This window comes from Danio rerio, chromosome 11 (assembly GCF_049306965.1).
Source record: "Danio rerio strain Tuebingen ecotype United States chromosome 11, GRCz12tu, whole genome shotgun sequence".
NCBI classification, from domain to species: Eukaryota; Metazoa; Chordata; class Actinopteri; order Cypriniformes; family Danionidae; genus Danio; species Danio rerio.
The window spans coordinates 36,135,012-36,158,647 of NC_133186.1; the positions used below are offsets into that span (position 1 = coordinate 36,135,012).

General features: G+C 32.8%; 2 protein-coding genes across 10 annotated transcripts; both read right to left on the bottom strand.

The window, feature by feature from the left end:
• Positions 1-609: 609 nt before the first annotated feature.
• Positions 610-11,895, bottom strand: nxph2b (neurexophilin 2b). The gene is made up of 3 exons (NM_001326406.1): positions 11,502-11,895; positions 9,601-9,724; positions 610-1,605 (listed from the first exon to the last, which is right to left on the bottom strand). Exons 2-3 carry the CDS (start codon positions 9,649-9,651, stop codon positions 859-861), a joined length of 798 nt encoding a protein of 265 aa, NP_001313335.1. The 5' UTR covers positions 9,652-9,724; positions 11,502-11,895; the 3' UTR covers positions 610-858.
• A 3,267-nt stretch (positions 11,896-15,162) lies between these two features.
• On the bottom strand, positions 15,163-22,928 carry si:ch211-227n13.3. Of its 9 annotated transcripts, none has more exons than XM_073916944.1 (8): positions 22,716-22,928; positions 20,360-20,446; positions 20,125-20,173; positions 19,130-19,190; positions 18,436-19,006; positions 18,261-18,339; positions 16,530-16,640; positions 15,163-15,981 (listed from the first exon to the last, which is right to left on the bottom strand). In XM_073916944.1, exons 5-8 carry the CDS (start codon positions 18,959-18,961, stop codon positions 15,354-15,356), a joined length of 1,344 nt encoding a protein of 447 aa, XP_073773045.1. In that variant the 5' UTR covers positions 18,962-19,006; positions 19,130-19,190; positions 20,125-20,173; positions 20,360-20,446; positions 22,716-22,928; the 3' UTR covers positions 15,163-15,353. The 9 variants fall into 9 exon arrangements, with proteins under 9 accessions (XP_073773045.1, XP_073773046.1, XP_073773043.1 ...); XM_073916945.1 differs by having other exon boundaries at positions 20,046-20,173; XM_073916942.1 differs by having other exon boundaries at positions 20,333-20,446.
• Positions 22,929-23,636: the final 708 nt, after the last annotated feature.

Here is a 23,636-nt window from a genome sequence, read left to right on the forward strand (position 1 = left end):
CCAAAAATGAAATAAATTACAGTGTCTTCACATTGTCAAAATTTTGTTCGCAAAAGAAGTCTATCATCAAAGGCGTAGAAATGTATAAAGTGTTGCTGTGTAAAACATGTGCTGGATAAGTTGCCGGTTCATTCCGCTGTGGCGACCCCAGATTAATAAAGGGACTAAGCCAAAAACAAAATGAATAAAAGAATTTCAGCGTCTTTTTTGATATAGTTTGTAAAACGATTAATACATTTCTTCTTTCTTGGGTGAACTATTCCTCTTACCAACTGTGGTTGCACTTTATTTTAGGGTAGGTGTACTAACAGTGTACTCAAGTAAGAAGGTACTGAGTTATACAAGTTAACAATATAAGGTAAGGTTAGATTAAGGGTTAAAGAGATTAAAGTTCACCCAAAAATTATGCTTTTTTTTTTTTTTTAGGTTTAATGGATTTCTTTTTTAGTTGAACACATAAAACAAAGATATTTGGAAGAATGTTGGTTGCTGGCACCCATCAACTTCCATAGAAGAAAAAAAAATGACTATGGAAGTCAATGCATGCCACCTACCAGCATTCTTCAAAATATCCTATTTTGTGTTTAATAGGAGACAAATAATAAATGAATAAAATAAGAAATGAATACATTTTTGGGGTGAGCTATTTCTTGTGAAACAGAACTGTAAGATAAAGTGCAACCTCAACCTCCCTAAAGAAGGACAGGTCATGTATGTTTGGAAAGAGTGATTCCTCATCTGACCTTTCTTCCATTTATCCCATCCTTTATGAACAGGACGAGCAAACTACAAGACAGAGAGGCTGTAACAATGAAACGGCACCTCACATACCTCCACAAACCCAAAGCAGGCTATATGCTATCCCACTGAGGTGTATGGAGTGTCACTGTGGTAGTTGTAGTCTGGACAGACCTTCTGTACCAGCTTATAGTCTGCACTGAAGAAGTCAATGTAGATGCAGATCACCTTGAAGGGCTTGGAGCACAGCCAGGACACATGACTTTGGGTTTGCTCCTGAAAGCAAACCCTGTTAGGGAAGTCGCTGCAAACGGACGTCCTCTTGCTTCGGTCCGTCTTCTCGTATTCCACTCGACAGTTGAACGCCTTACTGTCTTTGGGCACCTCGATGGTCTCCTGTTGAGTGATCTCAAAATCGACAGCCTTGGAAGGAGGGACCAGACTAACAGACACGTTCCCTAGACCGGTGGAATTGTGACGGAAATAGACACTGAAGGTCCCGTTGCCGTGGTCGACAATTTTCCCAGTAATGAGAAGGTTGAGCTTGACGGTTTTGATGTTGGAATGGAAGTCGCCCCAGCCGAACATCTTCTTAAACTTGCCGGTTTTCACATAGGGACGACGTTTGGCCCTCGAGAGGGTTCCCTCGCTATCGGTGTGGTTGGATAACCAAGCCCACAGATCCAGTGCCCCAGGGTCCGGAGCTGTTTCATGGTTTGGGCTGTTAGATTGGGACGTGTGGGAGAAAAGCCGCAGGGATTTGAGAATCTCAGAACGAGAGGCGTAAGGAGAAACACTTCCCTCTTTATCATTTTCTGCCCAACCCAGAGGAGCCACAGCAGCTCCGAGCTTCGCTCCACATGTCACCTTCAAAGACAAAACCACAGAGAGCACTGTTAACGCAAGAGCTGGAGGATGCTGATGTGGATTTTGAGAATAACAGAGATCCCATCCAATACAGTGGACAAAAAGAAAGATTTTTGTTGGTCAGCCTGAGGAAAGTCTTTTCCATAATGCAAACTTTTATTATTATCAAATGTAATGAAGGAGCCATCAGATTTTTACCAAATGAAAAACAAAAACTGAATAAAAATATTATTACTTATTAAATAAATTAAAAAAAACACTTATTTCTTTCTTACTACAATTATTAAGCGAAAAAATGTTTTTATTAAAAAATAATTAATTATAACAATAAAAAATACTGATTAGAAAATTTCAGTAGTGACCTACTCATGATAGTACTGCATTTCTTCAGCTAATTTGTTTGCTTATTTAATTTACATTAGATAGTTAAAAACTATTTTTGGGGTTTCTAAAAAAGTCCAAAACTCAAACATGTACTAAGAATAAAAGTTGTTTTTTTATTATAACTTTAAAGATTTAGCAAACTTTCGTTTTTAAATATTAAGGAATACCATTAACAGCTCGGCACATTTACACTTGCAAAACTCTACATGAATAATGTACTATTGTACGACATGACTAAGATGACAGCTACAGTAGAATGTACTGTAGAAGAAATCACATGAGGTGCATCACTCCATAAATAATAGCAACATGAATAAAACTAAAATTAAGCAGAAAATGTTTTTGTTAAAAAATTATTTATAAAATCAATTTAAAAAAAAACTAATTAAAAAATCATAATAGTGAAGTAATTTCTGAAACATTTCTTAAAAATCCATAATTAGAATAAACAATTTACAAATTTAATTAAAAATCAATAGGAAAAATTAAATAAGCACACAAAGTAGCTGAACAAATACAGTACTATCATGAGCAGGGAAAAAATAATTAATTATTTCCCAAAAACACAGCCTTTCTCCATAATATAACTTTTTTAAACTATTAAATGTATTAAGAACCATCAGATTTTCACCAAATGGAGAAAAAGCTGGAAAAAAAACTATTATTATTATTAAATAAAAAAAACATTTATTATTTCTTCTTAAATTTTCTTATTTTTACTAAGCAGATTTTTAATTATTAAAAAGCATAAACAATAAAAAATACTAATTACAAATATTACAATACTAACAAACTAAACAAATTTAAATAAAAAAAAAGTTAATTAAAAATCGATAGCAAAAATTAAATAAGCAAACAAATTAGATGAACAAATACAGCAGATTTTTACCAAATGAAGAAAAAGCTAAAAAAAAAACCATTGTTACTAAATAAAAATAACACTTATTATTTCCTGCTAAAATGTCTTATTCTTATTATTAAGCTGTTTTTTTTTAAGCTTAAGCTTTTTTGATTTTCTCACCTTTTTAAAATATTTCCCAAATGATGTTTAACAGAGCAAGGAAATTTTCACAGAATGTCTGATAATATTTTTTTCTTCTGGAGAAAGTCTTATTTGTTTTATTTCACCTGGAATAAAAGCAGTTTTTAATACTTTAAAACCCGTTTTAAGGTCAAAGTTATTAGCCCCTTTAAGTAATATTCTTTGATAGTCTACAGAACAAACCACTGTTATAGAATGAAGTACCCTAACCTGCCTAGATAACCTTATTAACCTAGTTAATCTTTTAAATGTCACTTTACGCTGTATAGAAGTGCCTTGAAAAATATCTAGTCAAATATTATTTAGTCATCAAGGCAAAGATAAAATAAATCAGTTATTATAAATGAGTTATTAAAACTATTATGTCTAGAAATGTGTTTTAGAAAAGAAAAATCTGTTAAACAGAAATTGAGGGTAAAAAATAAACAGGGGGGGCTAATAATTCACGGGGCTAATAATTCTGACTTAAACTGTGTTTGCACAATCAATTTTTAATTTTAGGGTGGGGTCCCATGAGGGGTCCCAAGTCTGTGGAACCTAAAAGATTTAAAACCCATTAAAAAAAAAAAAAAAAAAAACAACTTTCTTTTGATGTCCTATAGTGTGAAATCAATTAATTTCCCTTATAATGGGATTCTAACAGACATTAGTGATTAAAGTGTTTAGAGTCCTTACAATTTTGTACAATAATAGATTATAGAATAGAACCCCTCAGGTTCTCAACCAGGAATTTGCCAATGTATAAATCTGAGGACATGAAATAACACCTCAAGCATCTAAAAATGTGTCATTTAATAAGGTCTTCAAAAATCCAAATCTCAAACGTGCACTTTGCTTTTATCATGACTTTACAGATTACAACATCTAGAGTTCTCCAGCCTCCAGCACCTAGACTGCTGCTCTGCACAAGAAGTTTGGCCAGAGGGGAAATGGTCATGCCCCTCTGAGCCTGGATTCTCTCAAGGTTTTTTACACTTTTGTCAATTGGTGAAGTTTGTTCCTCGCTGTTACATTCCTGTGTTGAGTAATTATTGTGATTTTTTTTTCCCGCTGGTCTGTCTCTCTCTGTCTCTTTCTCTCTCTTCCACTCATACAGTGGCTCCGATTGGCTATACCCTAACGTCACCACACGGTCTCCAATCCAGCTGCTGCCATCGTGGCGTAGGCTAAAAGTGGTGACAGGATGCTACTCGCGAGGCCCCGGGACACTTGAATTTCTGTGTTGTGTTGTGTGTCAGTGAAATTTCTATCCGTTTTCAGTGTTACAATTTGTTATATGTCCGTTGTTATTTGTCTGTTCTCCATTTGTCTACCATCAGTGATACGCGCATCTGAAGTTGGAGAGTGGGACAGGTAAAAATGTTGCGCGACATACACTCTAAAAATCATGGGGTTATTCTTTCTACCCAAATATTGGGTTGAGGCATTTGGGTAATTTTTGGGGGTTATTTTCAGAGTCTTGAGTAGTTTCAAGCCAGCTCTTTGGGTCAAATCAACTCATAGCAGGGGCTGACTGGGATTCCACATATTAATTACTAATTTGTTTAAATGCAATGAAAATAGTGTAACATAAACGCAGATTCCTTGCGTTTTCAAATGATTAAAATGAGATTTATGCTCATAGCAGCCCTTAGTCAGACCTTTCTGAATTTTAAAATGTCTTACTAGCACCTTTTGTACACCTGTAATCAAAGCTGCACACCCCCACCGTACTTCAGTGACGCAGAGTCAAAACAAAACAATTGCCAGGTCATCTTTTGCAGGTATTTTTTGGATCAAAATAAGCTATTATTTAAATAAAAATAAACAATTATTAGGTAGAAAAAAACAACCCATTTATGGGGTTAAAAATAATAACCCAATTACTTGGGTTAATTTAACCCCGGATGTGTTCTGTCCTGTATTTCCCCAGCATTCATTCATTCATTCATTTTCTTGTTGGCTTAGTGCCTTTATTAATCCGGGGTCGCCACAGTGGAATGAACCGCCAACTTATCCAGCAAGTCTCATCTCTCCAACTCTCCCATCTATCTGTTCAAACATTTTGCGTCCCATTTGTTGTCTGTAATATCCAATATATTCTTGTAAATATTTATTGTTCTTTTTATATACATATTTTTGCACTTATTATTATCACTACCTTTGTAAATAAAAAATTTAGTAAGTAAATATTTAGTTAGTCGTGGTATTTTGTCCCTCACTTGTTGATATTGTGTGTTTGCTTATGAATGTTACTCTCCTTTGACTGACCCATTTTTAAAATCATAACACTCGCCACCGGCTTGCTTGGTTAGGACTTGTGGAGCTGCTTATCGATGGATTTGCTCTTCAGTGTTTGGACTTTCAGCGGTGAAAATTAAACCACGCTGAACTGAACTGAACGTCACCTCTGAAAACTGGATTGATAGTTTCACTTTACTAGAACTTCTATGTTAAGCTGCCTTGACACAATCTACATTGTAAAAGCGCTATAGAAATGAAGATGAATTCAATTCAATTAAGTAGAAATACTAAGAAATACCATAAACTGCTGCGTACATTTACACTCAGATCGCAAAACTCTACATGAATAGTGTACTACAGTACGACATGACTAAGATTACAGCTACAGTAGAATGTACTGTAGAAGAAATCAAAGGAGGTGCATCGCTACATAAATAATAGCACATAAATAGGGAATGAGAAACTGAAAGCTGCATTAGACAGACTTGTTTTAAATGATGCAAACAGGATGTAACATCTCCAGAGTATGAAACCCTTCACTGCAACGTGAGATTATTACTGACACCATAAACGCTACAAACCTCAAATCTAAAACAGCGACACCCTCAAACAAACCCAGCAAAACTGGATGCTTAAAAAAAACCATGCGACTACTAACGGTTTGAATCTAAAGTTCCATATCAGTTCTCCAGCCTATCAGTGTGAATCCTTTGTTTTGCAATGTAGGCTTGGTGAAAAATGAATGAACAGAAAACAGCGCAAAGGAGTGAGATAAGGGAGGAGCTGCCCTACTCTTCTTCTCTATCTCTCCATCTTTCAGAAAAGGCTCAAAAGACACTCGCATATACTTTCAAAGGGATATTTTGATGGAATGAAAGAGTGTATATGTCCCAAAAGGCTGTTTAGTCTCCATCTCCCCGATCTTTTTCCGCTTTCTCCAGCATTTCCCATTTATTTTCAGAGATAAAGAACTCAAGGAGGGCAGATATTTAGACGCCACAATTCAAAGCAGTTCTGATGAATGAGAACTAAAACTTGCGCATTAACACATACAATTTCTTATCAATATTGTGCAAATTCATGATTCAATCGTGAACTACAGACATCCTCTATAAGAATGCAGAGACGATCTGCAGGTTAGAAACGATGTATAGGAAAACAGGCCGGGCTCCAGCTTGGAACTTTAGGGTGGGCCAAGACACATTCCAGTTGAAGTCAGAATTATTAACCCCCCTGTTTATTTTTTCCCCCAATTTCTGTTTAAAGGAGAGTTTTTTTTTCAACACACTTCTAAACATAATAGTTTTAATAACTTATTTATAATAACTGATTTATTTTATCTTTGCCATGATGACAGTAAATAATATTTGACTAGATGTTTTTCAAAACACTTCTATACAGCTTAAAGAGACATTTAAAGGCCTAACTAGGTTAATTAGAGTAACTATGCAGGTTAGGGTCATTTGGCAAGTTATTATATAACAGTGGTTTGTTCTGTAGACAATCAGGAAAAAATATAGCTTAAAGGGGGTTATTATTTTGTCCTTAAAATGGTTTTTAAAAAATTAAAAACTGCTTTTATTCTAGCCAAAATAAAACAAATAAGACTTTTTCCAGAAGAAAAAATATTATCAGACATACTGTGAAAATTTCCTTGCTCTGTTAAACATCATCTGGGAAATAATAAAAAAAAAAAAAGGAAAAAAAAGGGAGGCTAATAATTCTGACATCATATATATATATATATATATATATATATATATATATATATATATATATATATAGCATTGTTACGGTCAATTCAACTACAATTTGGTAACTACCCATAAAAAATGTTCTTGCTATAATTCATTGTTATTTCTACACATTATTAAATTCATCCATAACAGAGTTGACAAAAAATATAAAAAAAAAAACAGTAAAAGTAAAACATTTAATCATTTATGTTTGCTGTTTTCAAAGAGCTTTATTCCTTAACTTTTTGAAAATGTCAACTGTACATGCAATAGAATCATCCATATTGCTTTAAATGAAGATAATAATCTTTACAATAACTGTCACTAAAGTGTTCACGATGCTGGAATGTTCAACTTCGAGATGATCCCTTGAAAAAATATCAACATTCGATGCCATTTTCAATATTTTGTGATTTAAAAAATCTTAATATCTTTATTAATTATTATTTAATGCACCAGAGCCGCTATGGACATTATAGTATTTAAAAAAATAATAAAATTTGATATTCTTTGCATAATAGCCTACTTGTTGGAGATAGATAGTTAATTATAGCCTAAAAAAAACATTTTTCTGCGTTTATTTCACATATAAAACATACAGTATAACGTTTTAATCAATGCACATATGGCATTTAGCGTGCTTTACAATAGTGTTTTATGTGTGTGAGTCGACCTGCTTGCTGAAACATCTTGAATTCTCAATATTTTTTCAATATTTATTATTCAATCCTGAATTTTCAATATTGTATTGCACTACTGTTAAGCACAACAGTGAACAGAAACAGTTTCAGATCTAGTGTGTATATGTTTTTGACGTTTTCCCTTGTCAGCTAAAAAGTTCAATAACTGAGGGAGATCACAAATTATAATTTGATAAATTTAAAGGGAAAAATCGACAGCACTTTACATAGCTGTATTATTTAATAGTGTCAGTGATGTTGATATTAGTTAAGTTACTAACATCTCAATACTGTATATTGTATTTAAATTATTCTGTACTTTTTTTTCTTTTTATTGGTATTGTGCTGTTTTTGTTAAATATCTTATAAATGTATAAATAACCAAATAAATAAATAAATAAAGTTAAAAAAATAAACAAGCACAAATTTGTTTAAAAATATACACAATTTATTTTTTACTTTCAAACTTATGACATCAGGGACTTGATCTAATGTAAATATGTTTAATTTAAGTTCAAGAATGATAATAAATTGATTTTATTTAAAAAAACAAATAAAAAGCTAAAAAAAAAATCGGGCTTAGTGATGGACATGAAAAGAAAAGTCTCTTGAGAAAGGTCACAGATTGTCATTTCATCTTAAAGTAGTTTCTGGGCTTTAAAGCTTCAAATTAAAATCTGCATTGGCATTGGGTGAAGACAGTTTATATGCATTCAGATTAATCTTTGGAAATAATAACAATCACAAGCGTTTCGTTCTCCTTTGAGAAATAAGTCAAATTGATGGATTAAGAGGCCCTGCAGAAACTGGATTATCAGAAAATTTATTGAGGAAAGGAGACAAAAAGCTGTGGCATATTTGAATATTTGAATCCTAATCATTTTGCCTTATATGTAATTCAATGACATACAAAGCAATTCAATATTTTATTTCATATCCATTTTTTTTCCTTAGCTGGGTGTAATATTGAGGAAATTGTTAAAAAAAAAACTAAAAAAGCTAACATGTTAATTTTTGTATTTATTCTTTAAAATGTCTGATTACATTTTGTTACAAAATATAAAATAAAATGTTAGCTTTTTTTCCCAGTAAATTACAATTTGGTCAGAAAGAAAAACATTTTAATCTGAAAAACAGGGTTATTCCAGCAAATATTGCTTTCTGAAATCGTCTAAAACTAAAACTTTGATAATTTTTTTTAAATGATTATAAATATGCCTAAAAAAAATAAAAAGTGCTCAGCATAAATAAGAACACCCCTCACAAATCTATCTTTTAAATTTATATTTGTTATAAAAACCTATACAAAATTATATTTGTGCATATACATTAGATTAGTCAGTACTGAAGCCTCTGGAGCTTATCTAAAAAAAATAACTTTCCAAAAAGTAGTACACCCAAATTTCTACGTTATAGAAAATTAATAAATTACACTTTAAAGAGGAAAAATCAAGAGAAGCAAAAAAAAAAAAAAAAAATGTGTTAAAATTTTTGTAGGTTGTAATTTTTTTTTTTTTTTGCAATATTTTGCTTGAATTTAATTGTATTATCTTTCAATTTCTATTTATGTTTGGTGACTAAAATATTATTTAATAAATCTGTTTTGTTAAAATGCACCAAAATACATTGCCAATATTCACTAAGAAATGGAAATATTATTTTTCAAAACGGGGTGTACTTAATTATGCAGAGCACTGCATACACCCACAAATTAAATATATTTAAATATAAATCAATTAAATATTTTTTATATTATTACTTATTTATTTTTAGACATATTTATTTATACTTTATAAAAAAATTAAGCACATTTTTTGTTTCGTTTTTTATTTTATTTTTGCCAATACATTTATTGTGAAACCATCAAAATAAACACTGCAACAGTAACATACATTCAATTTAGCTAAAATAATTGAATTAACATTCATACCATGTGTAAGCAGAGCATTAGCAGGGCAGAGTAGCACTGGCACATCTTCATGTATTTTGTAAGTCCAGCTCACAGGGTTAGTAAAGATCAGGTCCACTTGTGGCTTGGTCTGGTATCAGTATGCCTAAAAACACAAAAATCTGTCATACTTACATGAAATCAACATAAAAGTAAACAACAAATAACATTAGATATTCTTCATACTTGAGTTTCACTGAAAAACTGCATGAATGTGTAAAATGAAGCATTCGTTTTGGTAGCTATATAAAAAGTTGCCAACCGTTGAGGACTTCAAGGACAACACAAACACTTAATACACTTCATTAAACATGTAGACATCACCTATGTGCTATAAAATTGCAGATTAATAATGTTTGTATTTAATGACTTATATTTGATTGTACTTGATTTGATTGTAATGCGGGCGACATGATGGCTCAGTGGTTAGCGCTGTCGCCTCACAGCAAGATCGCTAATTCGATTGTTGGCTGGGTCAGTTGGCATTTCTGTGTGGAGTTTGCATGTTCTTCCCGTGTTTGTGTGAGTTTCCTCGGGTGCTCCGGTTTCCCCCACAGTACAAAGACATGCTGAATAAATAAATGAACTGAATAAACTAAATTGGCTGTAGTGTTTGAGTGTGCATGTCAGACTGCATGGGTGATCACCACTACTTGAAAGGCATCTGCTGTGTAAAACATAATCTGGATAAGTTGACGGTTCATTCCGCTGTGGCGACCCCTGATTAAAAAAGGGACTAAGCCGAAGAGAAAACGAATGACTGATTAGTTTTATTATTATTATTTTAACGCTGTGTTGTGAATAACACATCTTACAAATAACAAACCAAAGACAATAATAATTAGGTACTAAAACATGTTTTTAAAATACAATCATGTTGTTTAAAGTTTTAAATTCAGCCTGACATCCGTTACAGCACACAATTTCAAGTGTACAGAGCTAAATGATAATGATAATAAGAGATCTGCACATTGTAGAAAAAGTACCTTAAATTCAGAGTAAATTACTGGCTAATAATTGCATTACTTTCACAGTGAAATACTATATGTAAATTTACAGCAAATTACTGTGAGGTAGTTCACAGTAGTTTATTGTGATTTTGTTACATTAAATTACTGTGACATATAGTGTTACTTCACAGTAGATAGTCAAGTCCATTACTATGATTTCACAGTATAATCTTGTAGAATTACCTATATTTTACTGTGAAGCAGGCTTTCCTCAGCTATTCATTCTGACATTTACCCTGACTTTGAAATCATTTTGGGTGTTTAACAGTGTTTGGTTTTATGAATCAATTACTTTTGTTCCAGTTTATTATGTTTTTGGCTAAGCACAAAGTTATTTTCATTTAAAAATGATTTCATATTTCCATGTTAACCTTATAAAACTAAGGTTCAATGCACCCAAAAATTAACAATTACAATGACATTCATGTCGTTTTAAAACAGGATGATTTTCTTTCAAGTTATTTTCGAAGATTGGAGTTGCAATGACATTGTTATTTCTAAATATTAAAAAAAGTGACTGGCATAAACTGGCATACTGGCATAAAAGTTCATTTGTGTTAATATCTTTGTTGAATGAAATAGAGTTTGGATTCCTATAACTGACATGCAAAAGATATATTCCTTTTAATTTGCTGTAATCCTGCAACCTGCCTTAATTTCACAATAAAATTATGAATACAACACCATTACTGTGAATTTTTACAGTTAAATCCTGTAACATGATACTAATATAATTTACTGTGAAAAATTACAGTAACATGTTGTAAAAATCAGGACATTTTTACAGTCTTACCAAATGAATCACTAAACCAACAGCAAACTATGTTTATTATTATTATTACTTTTATTAAAGTAATTAATTTTATTACTCACCCTTCTACAGAAGAGTTGGAGCCATGCATTTCTGTGCTTTGAACATCCTTACAGTGCGCAAAGAGTGAGACTGAAACCCAGTGATGACGAACATCGCTCCCGGACAGTCCGAACTCAAAGTGACCGGCAATGAAAACTTCTTTGCATTTGATTAAAACAATATAATCTTCTTCTTTACTCAGCGTGGCTCGTGTCCAGCTGCATTAAATCCTCTTAGCTCTGCTCATCTGGGCTGCGCGCCTTTTCTCTGCAACACTCACATATCCTAACGCGATTATGTGTGGATGTGATTGTCTATCCGAAAGAAAAACAAATAATAAAACTGCTCTCTAAGCAGTCCCCTGGGTGAAAGTCCAGCTTTGCTGCATCCTCGCTCTCTCTTTGCTAAACTGATGTTGTGTGATGGATCAGTGCGCTTTTAGGTTGTGACAGAGGAGTCACTGAGCCCAACCCCTCAACATCAGCACCAATAACTGCACACATCATCACACTTTACAGATTTTTATGTGTATGTAAAACTGTATGAACCCAGCAAGTGTAAAGAAACACTTTGTTGGTTCGTAAAACAGAAGGTGAATTTGCCTTGTGGGCAGAGTTTGTTTTCTGTTAAGAGACTGCAGGAATAAAACCTTTAATACATTAGATATGAAACTTGTTTATTCTGAGTATTATATTTAATAATAATAATGATAATAATAATAATAATAATAATAATAATAATGGGGGGAAAAATAAAATTTTTCTAGGTGCCTATTTTTTTAACACTGTCTTTATTATTTTTAGTAGCTTTTAATATGTACAACAGAAATCAAAATCAAACATATAAAATAATAATAATAAAAATATAAATAATAATAAATAAAATATTCAATTCAATTCAGCTTTATTTGTATAGCGCTTTTACAATGTAGATTGGGTCAAAGCACCTTCACATAAATGGTCATAGTAACTGGAATAGTGTGGTTCAGGTTTTAGTGTTTAAGTTCAGTTCAGTTTAGCTCAGTTCAGTGTGATTTAATCATTACTGAGAGTTCAAACACTGAAGAGCCAATTCATCGATGCGTAGCTCTACCAATCCTGAACCATGCGAGGCAGTGGCGACAGCGGAGAGGGAAAAAAAACTTCACCTATAAAACAAATATAAAACAAAAAATGATATAAAACAAAAAATATATAACGATGGTTTGTTCTGTAGACAGTCAAAATATAAATTGAAGGGGCTAATAATTTCGTCCTTAAAATGCTGTTTAAAAAATTAAAAACTGCTTTTATTCTAGCCGAAATAAAACAAATAAGAAATACTAAATAATATAAATATAAATATTATCAGACATACTGTGAAATTTTCCTTGCTCTGTTTAACATCATTTGAGAAATCTTTAAAAAAAAAATTAAAAAAAAATATTCGGGGGGGGGGGGATGTAATAATTCTGACTTCAACTGTATTTGCATATACAATATTGAGGTACATCATATAACAACAACGGTATATCAATAGTTATACAGAGAAAAGATTCCTTCAGGAAACCTACAAAGGGATCCCAAATTTTGAAAAACGTTTCAGGTTTTCTCTTGACTATACAAGTAAATTTTTCTAAAACCAAACAATAATACAATTCTTGCAAACATTGTGCAAAATGTGGGCTTTCTGTACTTTTCCAAAAACAAGCTATTATAAGCTTTGCATGTAATAAACAGAAAGTTAACAGTTTATTTTCCGAACTAGTAAAAGTGCTTGTAATTGGAAAAATATTAAGAATACATGGTTTTGGACATTTGAGTATATCCTGTTTTAATACTTTATAAAAAACGTTTTGAATTTTCTCCAAAAAATGTTCAACCAAAGGACACATAAACAATGATATAGAGTTCCTATCTCTTTATTGCATTTTACGCATTGATCAGGAATGTTTGGATTAAATTTGTGAAATAATTCTGGAGTTATGTAAAGTCTCATATTCCATTTGTAGCAGAAGTTTGAATCGTGTTTTAATTGCCATTCATCTTCTATTCTAGGTGACTTTATATTGGTAAAATAAACAAAATGCTTTTGTATATACACCTGCAAGTCCTGGTAATAAAAAGCAATGACCACTAAATGGAGGTTTAGAAAACAGAAAAGAAAATAAGCATTAATAGCTATTGCACTATATGAAAAATAACAAATTATATCCAAAAACACCAAGAATGAAAAAGGTAACAATAAAATATTCAATCATTGTTCTGCCAAACACATTCTATAGGTGACTTGCATAAATGTATAACAAGTAAAATTACCAGACATTTAAAAAAAAAAAAAAAAGGCCTGTCACGATTTCTATTTTTTGTTGTAGGATATATTGCACCAAAATATATTGCGATAAATTATATTATTGTCTTTTTATCACAAGACCATTTTATGCACTCATTATATAATGCTAGAATGCAAATACACTCTCCGCATAATAGAAGACATATTTTATTCTTAAGAATATTTAATTATAGTCATTTTAACTATTGAATAATTAGACATTGGGATCGGAATGTATGCTGAACAAATTAATAAGGTAAATATAGTGTTTATTTGTCTATAGTGTTTTTCTAAACCATACTGACACTGACACCAATAGAGATAAAGATGTTGCCCAATCAGCTAAAATGTTGCTATTGTTTCTTTTTTTTTTTTTATGGACGATTTCCTATATTGCATAACCAAAAATGATTGCGATCATGGCCATGTAAAATAATAAGTTTGTACGATGACATTATTTAAAATAAATAAATAAATAAATTATATATATATATATATATATATATATATATATATATATATATATATATATATATATATATATATATATATATATATATTGTTCAGTGCAAGATATTTTGCAAAAAATAAACTAAACATTTCTGACACTTGCTGAAAAACTTGCTGACAAACGGGAAAATCCCAATAGGTTAAAAGATAGTGGCCATGTTTAAAATTATAATTATTAATCAGTGATTATCAATAATTCATTAGTATTTTGGGTTAGTGATCTCTTAATAAATAATCAACTGATTATTGTTTAGAATATACCTGACAAGACTTTTCGGTATACTTGATGGTATTTTAGTGGATTTCTTTGGTTGATCATAAAAATTGATTAATTAACATTTGTCCATTATAGTGAACAAAATTGAATCACTTAAATTCAATTAATCAGCAAAAGTAATTCTAAGGCATTCGAAAAATGTGGAAATTGTTTTAGAAAGCCCTAAGTGGCTATTTCAAGGCTTTTTAATATATTTCCACATGCTTCGAGTCCCTTGGATTTATTGGGTTATAAGTACACCCCTCACAAACCTGTCTTTTAAACTGATATTTTTTTAATAGGAAGCTATACAATATTATATTTGTGCATATATGTTATATTAGTCAGTACTGAAGCCAGATCTGGAGCTTATCTAACAAAATAACTTACGATAAAAGTGCAAAAACTAGTATACCCAAATTTCTGTCATAGAAAACTATTAAATACAAACTTTATATATATAAAGAAGTCATTTGTTATAAGAATGTTTCTGAAAACTAAAACGAGACTACAGAAATGAAATTATTTGGAAACAGCTCCGCTCTGTGGTTGTAACAGCGACTGCAGTTCAATCCTCTGTGGAGTCAAGCGCGCAGACAAAGAGATGTGTTAATGCAGGATTTATTTACTCAAGCAAAGAGCCGATGTTCGAGTACAAATAAAAGAACAACACAATAAATATCAGAACTTACAGATCTATCCATTTATAAAATGAACAAAAACTCGGCAGCAGCGATGCACGTTTCTTCAATCACAAAATAACTAACAAAACTACTTACAAAGCTTCTCTGCAGACTCATTTGCAGGACTCCCTTATAATCTGGTTCTGATTCTTCAACATTGTTGCCAACAAGGACATGAAGTTCGGTTTCTGCACATTAGGTTTTGGGTCAGAGATTTTCTTTTGATTCCCCTGTTTAATCTTGGGTTTCACACTGAACAGATCTGTGGGCGTCCTGAACCAATCGGAATCCTCAGACGACTCTTCCTGCAGCTCAATCTGGGCTTCATGAATCTCTCCATGCTCATGCTGCTGCCGTGGGCTTTTCCTCTGCTCCCCGGTTTGCAATTGTTCATCAAACTTCAGCACCCGGCGTGTTACGTCTACACCATCAGACACTTCCAGCTCCTTCATTTTGCCCTTGGCATTAGCGCTCTTCTGATTGCTGGAGTTCTTTTGGTTTGATTTTAAAAGCTTTTCTTCTGCATAGAGTTCATCCTCCTGTGTTTCTCTGACACTGAGGTTGAATGGAGAGAGCTGCTGGAGAAAGGTGTTGTTCACTGAAGGCCTTCTTTTTACAGAGGAGTTCCAGCCGGCAATGGGTGGAAAAACCACTCGCGGCCTCTTCCGATGTCGTGGCTTTGCTCTGGTAATGGACAGGTCGGACTGAATGGAGGTCAGATACTTGCAGCGACGCAAAATCCTAAACATGAGTACAGAAAAAGAATTTAATTATCACTGTATGCTTATTACTGGAGTAGTTGACGTCTTTCATTGAATAATATAAATGTAAGTTACATTGTGCTCAGCTATTTGTCTTTTTTTACTAAACAAAAAAAAGTTTTATCATGATGTGATGCATTATCATAATATGGTTTTTGATCACTTAATTAATACAATGTGCACCAAATGCAAATATATAAGCTTAGACATTCAGCTTTATTAAAAAAATGACATTTTAAAATACAATATAGCGTTAATAATTTTGAATTGTAATTATGATGAAAATAATAATAATATTAATTCACAACATTACATATTTTACTGCATTTTCTCAATTAATTGTGTGAAAGCACCCTAAAATCATTGCCGGTTCCTGCAGTGTGAACATACCAAAAACTGCTTAAAATTGATCCATTTGTCTAAAACATTTATGTAGTGTGATTTCATTCCCTGTTAATCTTGCAACTCTGAGTCATAAAAAAAAAAAAAAAAAGTTTTTTTTTTTTTGATAATGGCTTGTTGACTCACCTCTGCAGAAACACATGAGGTCTGGAGCACTTCATCTGAGTTCTGACAGCTGAAAAACCGGAGCCTTGTGCTAACATCTTCCTAATGTGACTTAAGCTGGTCCACAATAACCTGAAGATCAACATTCACACAGCTCACACCCAGGCATATTATTATATTATTATTAAATTAAAATTATAAAAAGAGTAATTGACAGATGGCAAAAATATTTTTATTAAAACATGGCTGATTACACTTTGAAAAGGAGAATTCTTTTAAGCTGGTCCTACAGTATGTGTAGTTTTAATAATGCATGAAAGTGCATTGGGTGATGCGTGCTAATGAAGAAAGAGAAAAGTTGCTCATTTACACATCCTTCTCATTTAACAATATTAAATTAGTTAAAAATGGCAAACATATTTTAAAACACTGATGTACAATGCTCTATGTTTATCTTTCAGTTTCTCCTTTTTAGATATTAGACTTCTCAATTTGGTCTAAATACTCATTGGGCCATATTTGTGAAACATTTACAAATAAATGATAAATTGGTGTATAAAACAAACCTCCAGAAAACTCTTCTCATGGATTCATGAGCACTTTGTAAACATCAGATTCGATGTGTATGCTAATGCATTCCAAATTTATTTATAAACAGGCTGCATGTGCACACGCATTCACAATTAGCATAATCCCCGTCTGTTGCATGCACAAGTGAGGATTTTCTTTAAAGCAATCAACATTCAGCAACAGTTCTAGCTCCACTCTTTTGGTTCTGTTGTGAAAAGACCCCTTAAGCCGCCTTTCCACTGCACAAGACAAACGACAAGCGACAGACCGGAAGTCATTCATTTCCAATGGAGAGCAGTCCGGGAGCTGCGTTGAGTTCCGATCATCTCTGTATGCGGAAAAGTCGGATCCGAATTGAGTTGTGGATCCGTTGAAATATTGGAACTCCTGCGACTAGACCACATGCAACCTGCCGACCGGATATGATGTATTCCAGTGTTGTCCAAGCAGGTCCGTGCGCGCGAGATGAGAAATAGGAGTTTATTTGGGTATTTTTTGAATTATAAAAAGTCTATATTAAAGAAAAAACATTTATGTTCATAAATGTAAGTAAGAAAGTAATAAAAATATGGATTTTTAATGTTGTCTCCACATTCCCTCCAATATTTTAGAGGTCTATGAGTTTCTAGTATTCATTTATCCATTAAACTATGTAAACGCACAGAGAATAAAGACTATTGCTTTTGCAGTTCTATATTTCAGACACCGCGAGAATCAGCTTCTCGTGGTGCACGACAACACTGAAAATACCGTGCGGCTGCCAGAAGGGGGCGTATTCCGACAGTCGTGTCCAAATGTAGTGTGCAGTGGAAAGGCGGCTTTAGTAAGGCAAGCTCGTAGCCAGCCTGGTAAAAGGGGTGAAGTTTTTTTTTTTTTTCTCAAAAATGTTTTTTTCAGTTATTTGCCTCATTTTCTATTTAATTTTGAGATTTATGTACTGAATTTTAGTGACATTTAAAGCACTACTTTGAGTTGAATTAGCTTGTCGGATGGTCTGCTTGGATTACATAGCGATATCGATGCTGAAACGATATATTGTGCAGCCTTAATCGGTGCTGCAAAAGAAACTTTATAAAATTGAAAACAGTCCCATTAACCTTTCACTAAAAGTTTATCAGTGGCTGAAAACTCTAACTGTGCATTTATCCTATTGCAATGTGACATCAGTTTATAAAAACATACCCCTTCTCTCGATGACGCCGTCTCTGAGGATGACGCTTTTTAAGTAGAACCCACATATCACAAGATAAAGATGCTGGATCTAATAAACAAACAAAAAAATCATTAACACAAAAAAGCACTTTGTATTAAACATAAAATCTATATATGAATTTAAATATAAAGTTTAATTTCTTACTTTTATCTCTGCTTTTCTTATTAGTGCTCGGCCATCTTCTGACTTTGGTGAAAAGTCTCTCACATTCTCTGCATCTTATATTATCAACAGGCCGAGAGGGCGAGCTGGGGCCTGAATTTACAGTATGATCGCTACTGGAATCATCCGATACAACAAGTTCTTCTCGTGAATGAACAGGACTTGTAGGCCTCAACTCGGTCTCACATTTGTTTGACATCAACCTGAGTTTCTCTAAAGTGTCCTCAGCCATAGCACCAACAGCCAGCGAGATCTTCTGAACCGTATCCTGCTGTGATTCTACAACAGAAAGCCTCTTTTTACCTGCTCGCCTTGAAGCAGCAGCTTTATACTTTCTTACTGGCCGCTTCATCTCACGAATAACAGACACTTGGTCTATTATTTCTTCAATACTCTCTGATTGGCTGGAGTCGGTGTCACTCAACAGCACAGAGATGCTCTCAGAGCCTTTCACATTTTTAGGCTCTTGCTGTCGGCCTTTGAGGATTGTGGAGCGACGCAGATTCATAGAGACAGACTTGGTAGTGATTTCACTGAGAACCAAAATGTTCACCTGTGAAGAAGAATTAGGACACTTCATTAATTAACCAAATATGTCATAGACATGTTTCAAGATCTCTTCCAGGAAATAGCTTCTGACTTGTATATATATATATTTAAAAAAGTGATTTTCTACCTCACTGTAGCATCCTGAAACTTGTCTTTGAGGAAAGTTATTGAGGTAGTAGTCATTTGCCCTGAAAGAATAGTCAGCAGTGACTAAATGTAAACTAACTAATCCTTACAGTTTTAAGTTCGATCTAAACAATATAAGTAAAAATAGCACATTAGATGGCCTTAAAGCTGGACTTTTCACCAAATAGACTTCCATTCATATGCACGCAAATGCGGCAGACCGGAAACACAAGCTCATGCAACAAGTTTTGCATGTCGCTGCATTCCAAAGTACAAGCTTGATGATATTTACAGAAATGTAAAATATTGAAAATCGCTCGCTTGTCCCATCATCTTGTTTTATCCGGCCCACTTTATGACAGAATTGTGCTAACTCTAGTGCAGGGGTGACCAAACTTTTTCTTATAAAGGGCCAAAAACCAAACTAGATTGAGACTCGCAGACCGAAGGTAAATATAGCTGACATGGGCATGTCCTAATTTATTTAATAATGTTTAAATATAGCTTGAAAACATTGCTTTGTAAAGAAAGCTTTACAGACTACTATTGGGCTCACCTGATTCCAAACATTTGATTTCAGACTTTGTACATGAGTTTTCTCAAGAACTGAGCTACTCTACACAATGCATTTGAAGAATGCTTGGGAAGAGCAACTGGGTATAGAGATTGAGATTGATACATGGGAGGAAAGTCTTAATAGAATTGGATCTTGTTTTATTAATTCCAGGCATCAGTTAATTATTACATAATTTGCACAACTTAAAATTTAATTACACAGAATTTTTCCTACCATTGCCCCTACATTTGACCGGTGTAAGTCTGTTGAAGGCTCCCTGACCCACCTTTTTTTGGGGTGTCCAAAACATTATGATTTCTGGTGACATATTGAAATGGTTTTCCGATATGTTTGGTTTTACCTTTTCACCCGACCCAGAAATTGCTCTATTTGGGTACTCTAGTTCTCTGCAGAATGGAGTTACACTAGAGAAGCTGCACCTGATTTTGCCTTGATTTGCTCACAGACGTCTTCTGCATTGTCCACTATCTGTCGAATGACAGTATTTACATTTTTACAAAGTATTTATTTACATATTTGCAATTAACATTTAAATGAAATATGTAAATTTTAGTTGGCTTTTTTTCCAATAAAACAAATAAAAAAGACTATTTTAAACTAAAAACAATCTCTGTTAAAAGCACTGACCCCAACCCTGCCATCATATGTACATACTCCTTTCTCAGATGTGATGGTGGGCCAAATCAAAGATTACAATGGGCACACTTTGGCCTGGGGGCCCTAGTTTGGGCATCTTTTGCTCTAGTGCACAAAAAAGTTACACAATGATTCACAGTGGACAAAAATGTTTATGCAAACAAACAAACCTTTAAACTACCATATTTTAATCTATTTTTAAACTTTCACCAGCATACTGCATTTAGCATCAGTCATGATGTTTCAAATATTTATTAATTTTAGGGATTTTAAGCCTATAATTTACCGTTTGACTACATAATGTCATGTTGTTATTATACAATAAAATCTATTAAACAAAAATAAAACAACTCCAATTTTTCATTTTATAAAAGCTAAGATTTTATTTTCATTAAAGAAATGGAAAAGTCAATAATCAAATACATTATTTGCTCTAATGCATTAGTTTTTATGCTGTCTCAACTCACACTCACACACAAAAAATTCAGTGTACATAAAATCCCGCGCACATAACTGTAATCACATAGTTTTAATTCACTTAATTAGCAGTCCTTTTGAAACAGAAAACAGAAAAACGTTAGCTCTTCCATATTTTAACAATATGGAAATTTATTAAATAAGATGGATGCCTTTTTGCTTGCAAATGGCAGTGGAACTAAATATTAAATTTGTTTAATAATGGGATATGTGGGGATGTTTCTGGGAAATATTTTCACACCTATCTAGTGTACCATTAGATTAGGGCTGCGAGATATGGTAAAAATACAATCTCAACAATTATTTTTCCTATTGAACGATAACGCTAAATATTTTAATACAAGTTGTTAATGTTTCCAGATTTAAGAGTACCCCAACAATGACTGAAGCCACAAAAATTAGTGTTCATTAAATGACATAACATATTTTCAGCCCATAAATTTTCAGTTGCTGAAAATTCGATACATTCTTAATATCATTGCATTGATGCACATTTCTGCTACGTGACTGGCTCTTATATCAATATAGAGTAGCAAAGTGCAGAGCCTTTCATTGTTATAGACATAAATTGTATCGCGATGCGATATATCGTTTATAAGCCCAGTCCTACCATAGATTTATGAAAGAAACAAATAACAGTGATCAAAAAAGTAAAATATAGTCATTAAGGTAAAGTTGGTTTTATATTCGCATATTCGTTCAGTGACAACTTGTTACATGCTCCCTATATTGTTTACCATGGTACTTTGAATATTCAGCTTGAAATCACATGACTTCAAAACAATATTAGCACTATTTATTTGACTGTGAACAATGTTGTAATTTGATAGTCATTGGCTGCTAATATGATTTCAGTAAACTGTAAAACCCAAATAGTTAAGGTAGCTCAAACCATTTGAGAAAATCGATTGCAACAAACAATTGGAGTTCAAAAATTAATCATAATGAGTACTGTGAACCTAATCCATTTGAGTAAATGAAGAAATACGAGCACAATAAAGCCTGGTAAATGAAGAGAACTCCAACTGAGTACTTACTCCATTAAAGTAAAGAGGTATTCAAGTAACTCTTTACCTTCAACACTGAGTTTAAAACTCCTTTCAAACGAGTAGATTTACCTTTCAGTAAATTTTAAGTTAACGAACGTTACACTCTTTTTATTTGATAAAGTTGACAGTTGGGTTTAATAGTGTACTTTAATTTTTCCAAAGAAAACTTTTCTAAAATTATATTATAAAGGAGAAAGTCCAAATGTGCAAATATACAACCACCTTTACATCAATAATACATTCTGCCTGAACACAGCCAAAATTATAAAATAAACCATGTAAGTTACAAAGAAAAAGATAATAATTAATTCTTTATTTGGGAAGGCTCTTTTACTGATTGAGGTAACTTAACGTTAAGTTGGTTTTATATTCGCACATTCACTCATTGTAACGATCCCTAACTTAACGTTATATGGTTTACTATGCCAACGTACTTTGAATATTTGGTGCGAACCCTCATGTAATTATGACTTCAAAACATTATTTAACTGACTGTGAACGATGTTGCTAATGTGATTTACTAACAAAAAATGTTGAAATAATACTTTTATGAAAATATAAACTTTTAACCAACTTTACCTCAATCTTTTACTGTGAGTTACATACAGTGAACCGAGGTCGTCGTCAGTACTCACTTAACTACAAAAAACTTGACTGAGGTAATTATTTTAAGTGTGACGCTAACCTGTTAATAAGAAACGTAATCAGTTTAGAAATACTAATGTTAACATTATCTAACGTTAACCCAAACATTTCATATCTGTTTGGCATCTTCACGGTCACGTTGACGAGAAGCAATTGAATAAGTAAGTTGTTATTAGAACAAAATTCTAACGTATTTTTCTTACTCAGTCTTGAAATGTCGACAGTCCGTTTGGTCTAACATATCCAACAAGTCCATAGAACCAAAGTCGAGTATGAAGCGAATTAAATAAAGCGAAATTGCAGTTTCTCTGTTTACCTCAGAACTGCTGAACTCACTCAGTTAGCGCGCGATCACATTTGAGCAAGTCTCGCGAGAACTGTCAGCAACCAGAGACTGCAGTTTCCCCACATCGGCCATTAGAGGACGACAGTGTGATATATTTAAAGGGCACATATGATGAAAATGCACAGGCAGGTAAAACCAGCTACGTGTAACACTATAATAACAGCTCAAATCTGCGATATTTAAAAAGGTATAATAAATAATCTTTTGAGCTGAAACTGTACAGACACATTCTAAGATAAATTATTTATTTTAAATCTCGAAAAAGTGTCAACATAGGTGCTCTTTAAGTGTACTTTTTTCCGTAGTAGACAATTTCTGAGCTGAACTCTACTGAATCTGAGAGTTCAGTTTACAATCAAAGAACACTATTTAGTATACTAATTTAACCACATACAGTAGGCTATTATATTAAGGGATTTCGTTTGTTGTTTACAAAAGTTGCTTTACATCACCTAACGACAATCTGTATTTTTCCCCTGAATTTAACCTTTGTTAATTATTCAAAATGTTCATGTTAGTTCAAAAGGTAACACCTTTAATCTTAAAAAAAATGTATTCACAAATAAGATTTACATAAACTGTAAACTAGGCCTATATTAAAACTATATTCTTAACTTTCCAATTACCACTTAATCTTTGGTTGTAATGTTGGACAATAAACTTTAGTGAAATGTATAGACTGACTGTGTAAGGAAAAACCTTCAACACTTCTTAAAAAAACCACACACACAAAAAACTACTTAGTTTAAATGAGCTGAAACAACACAATTCTTGAGAT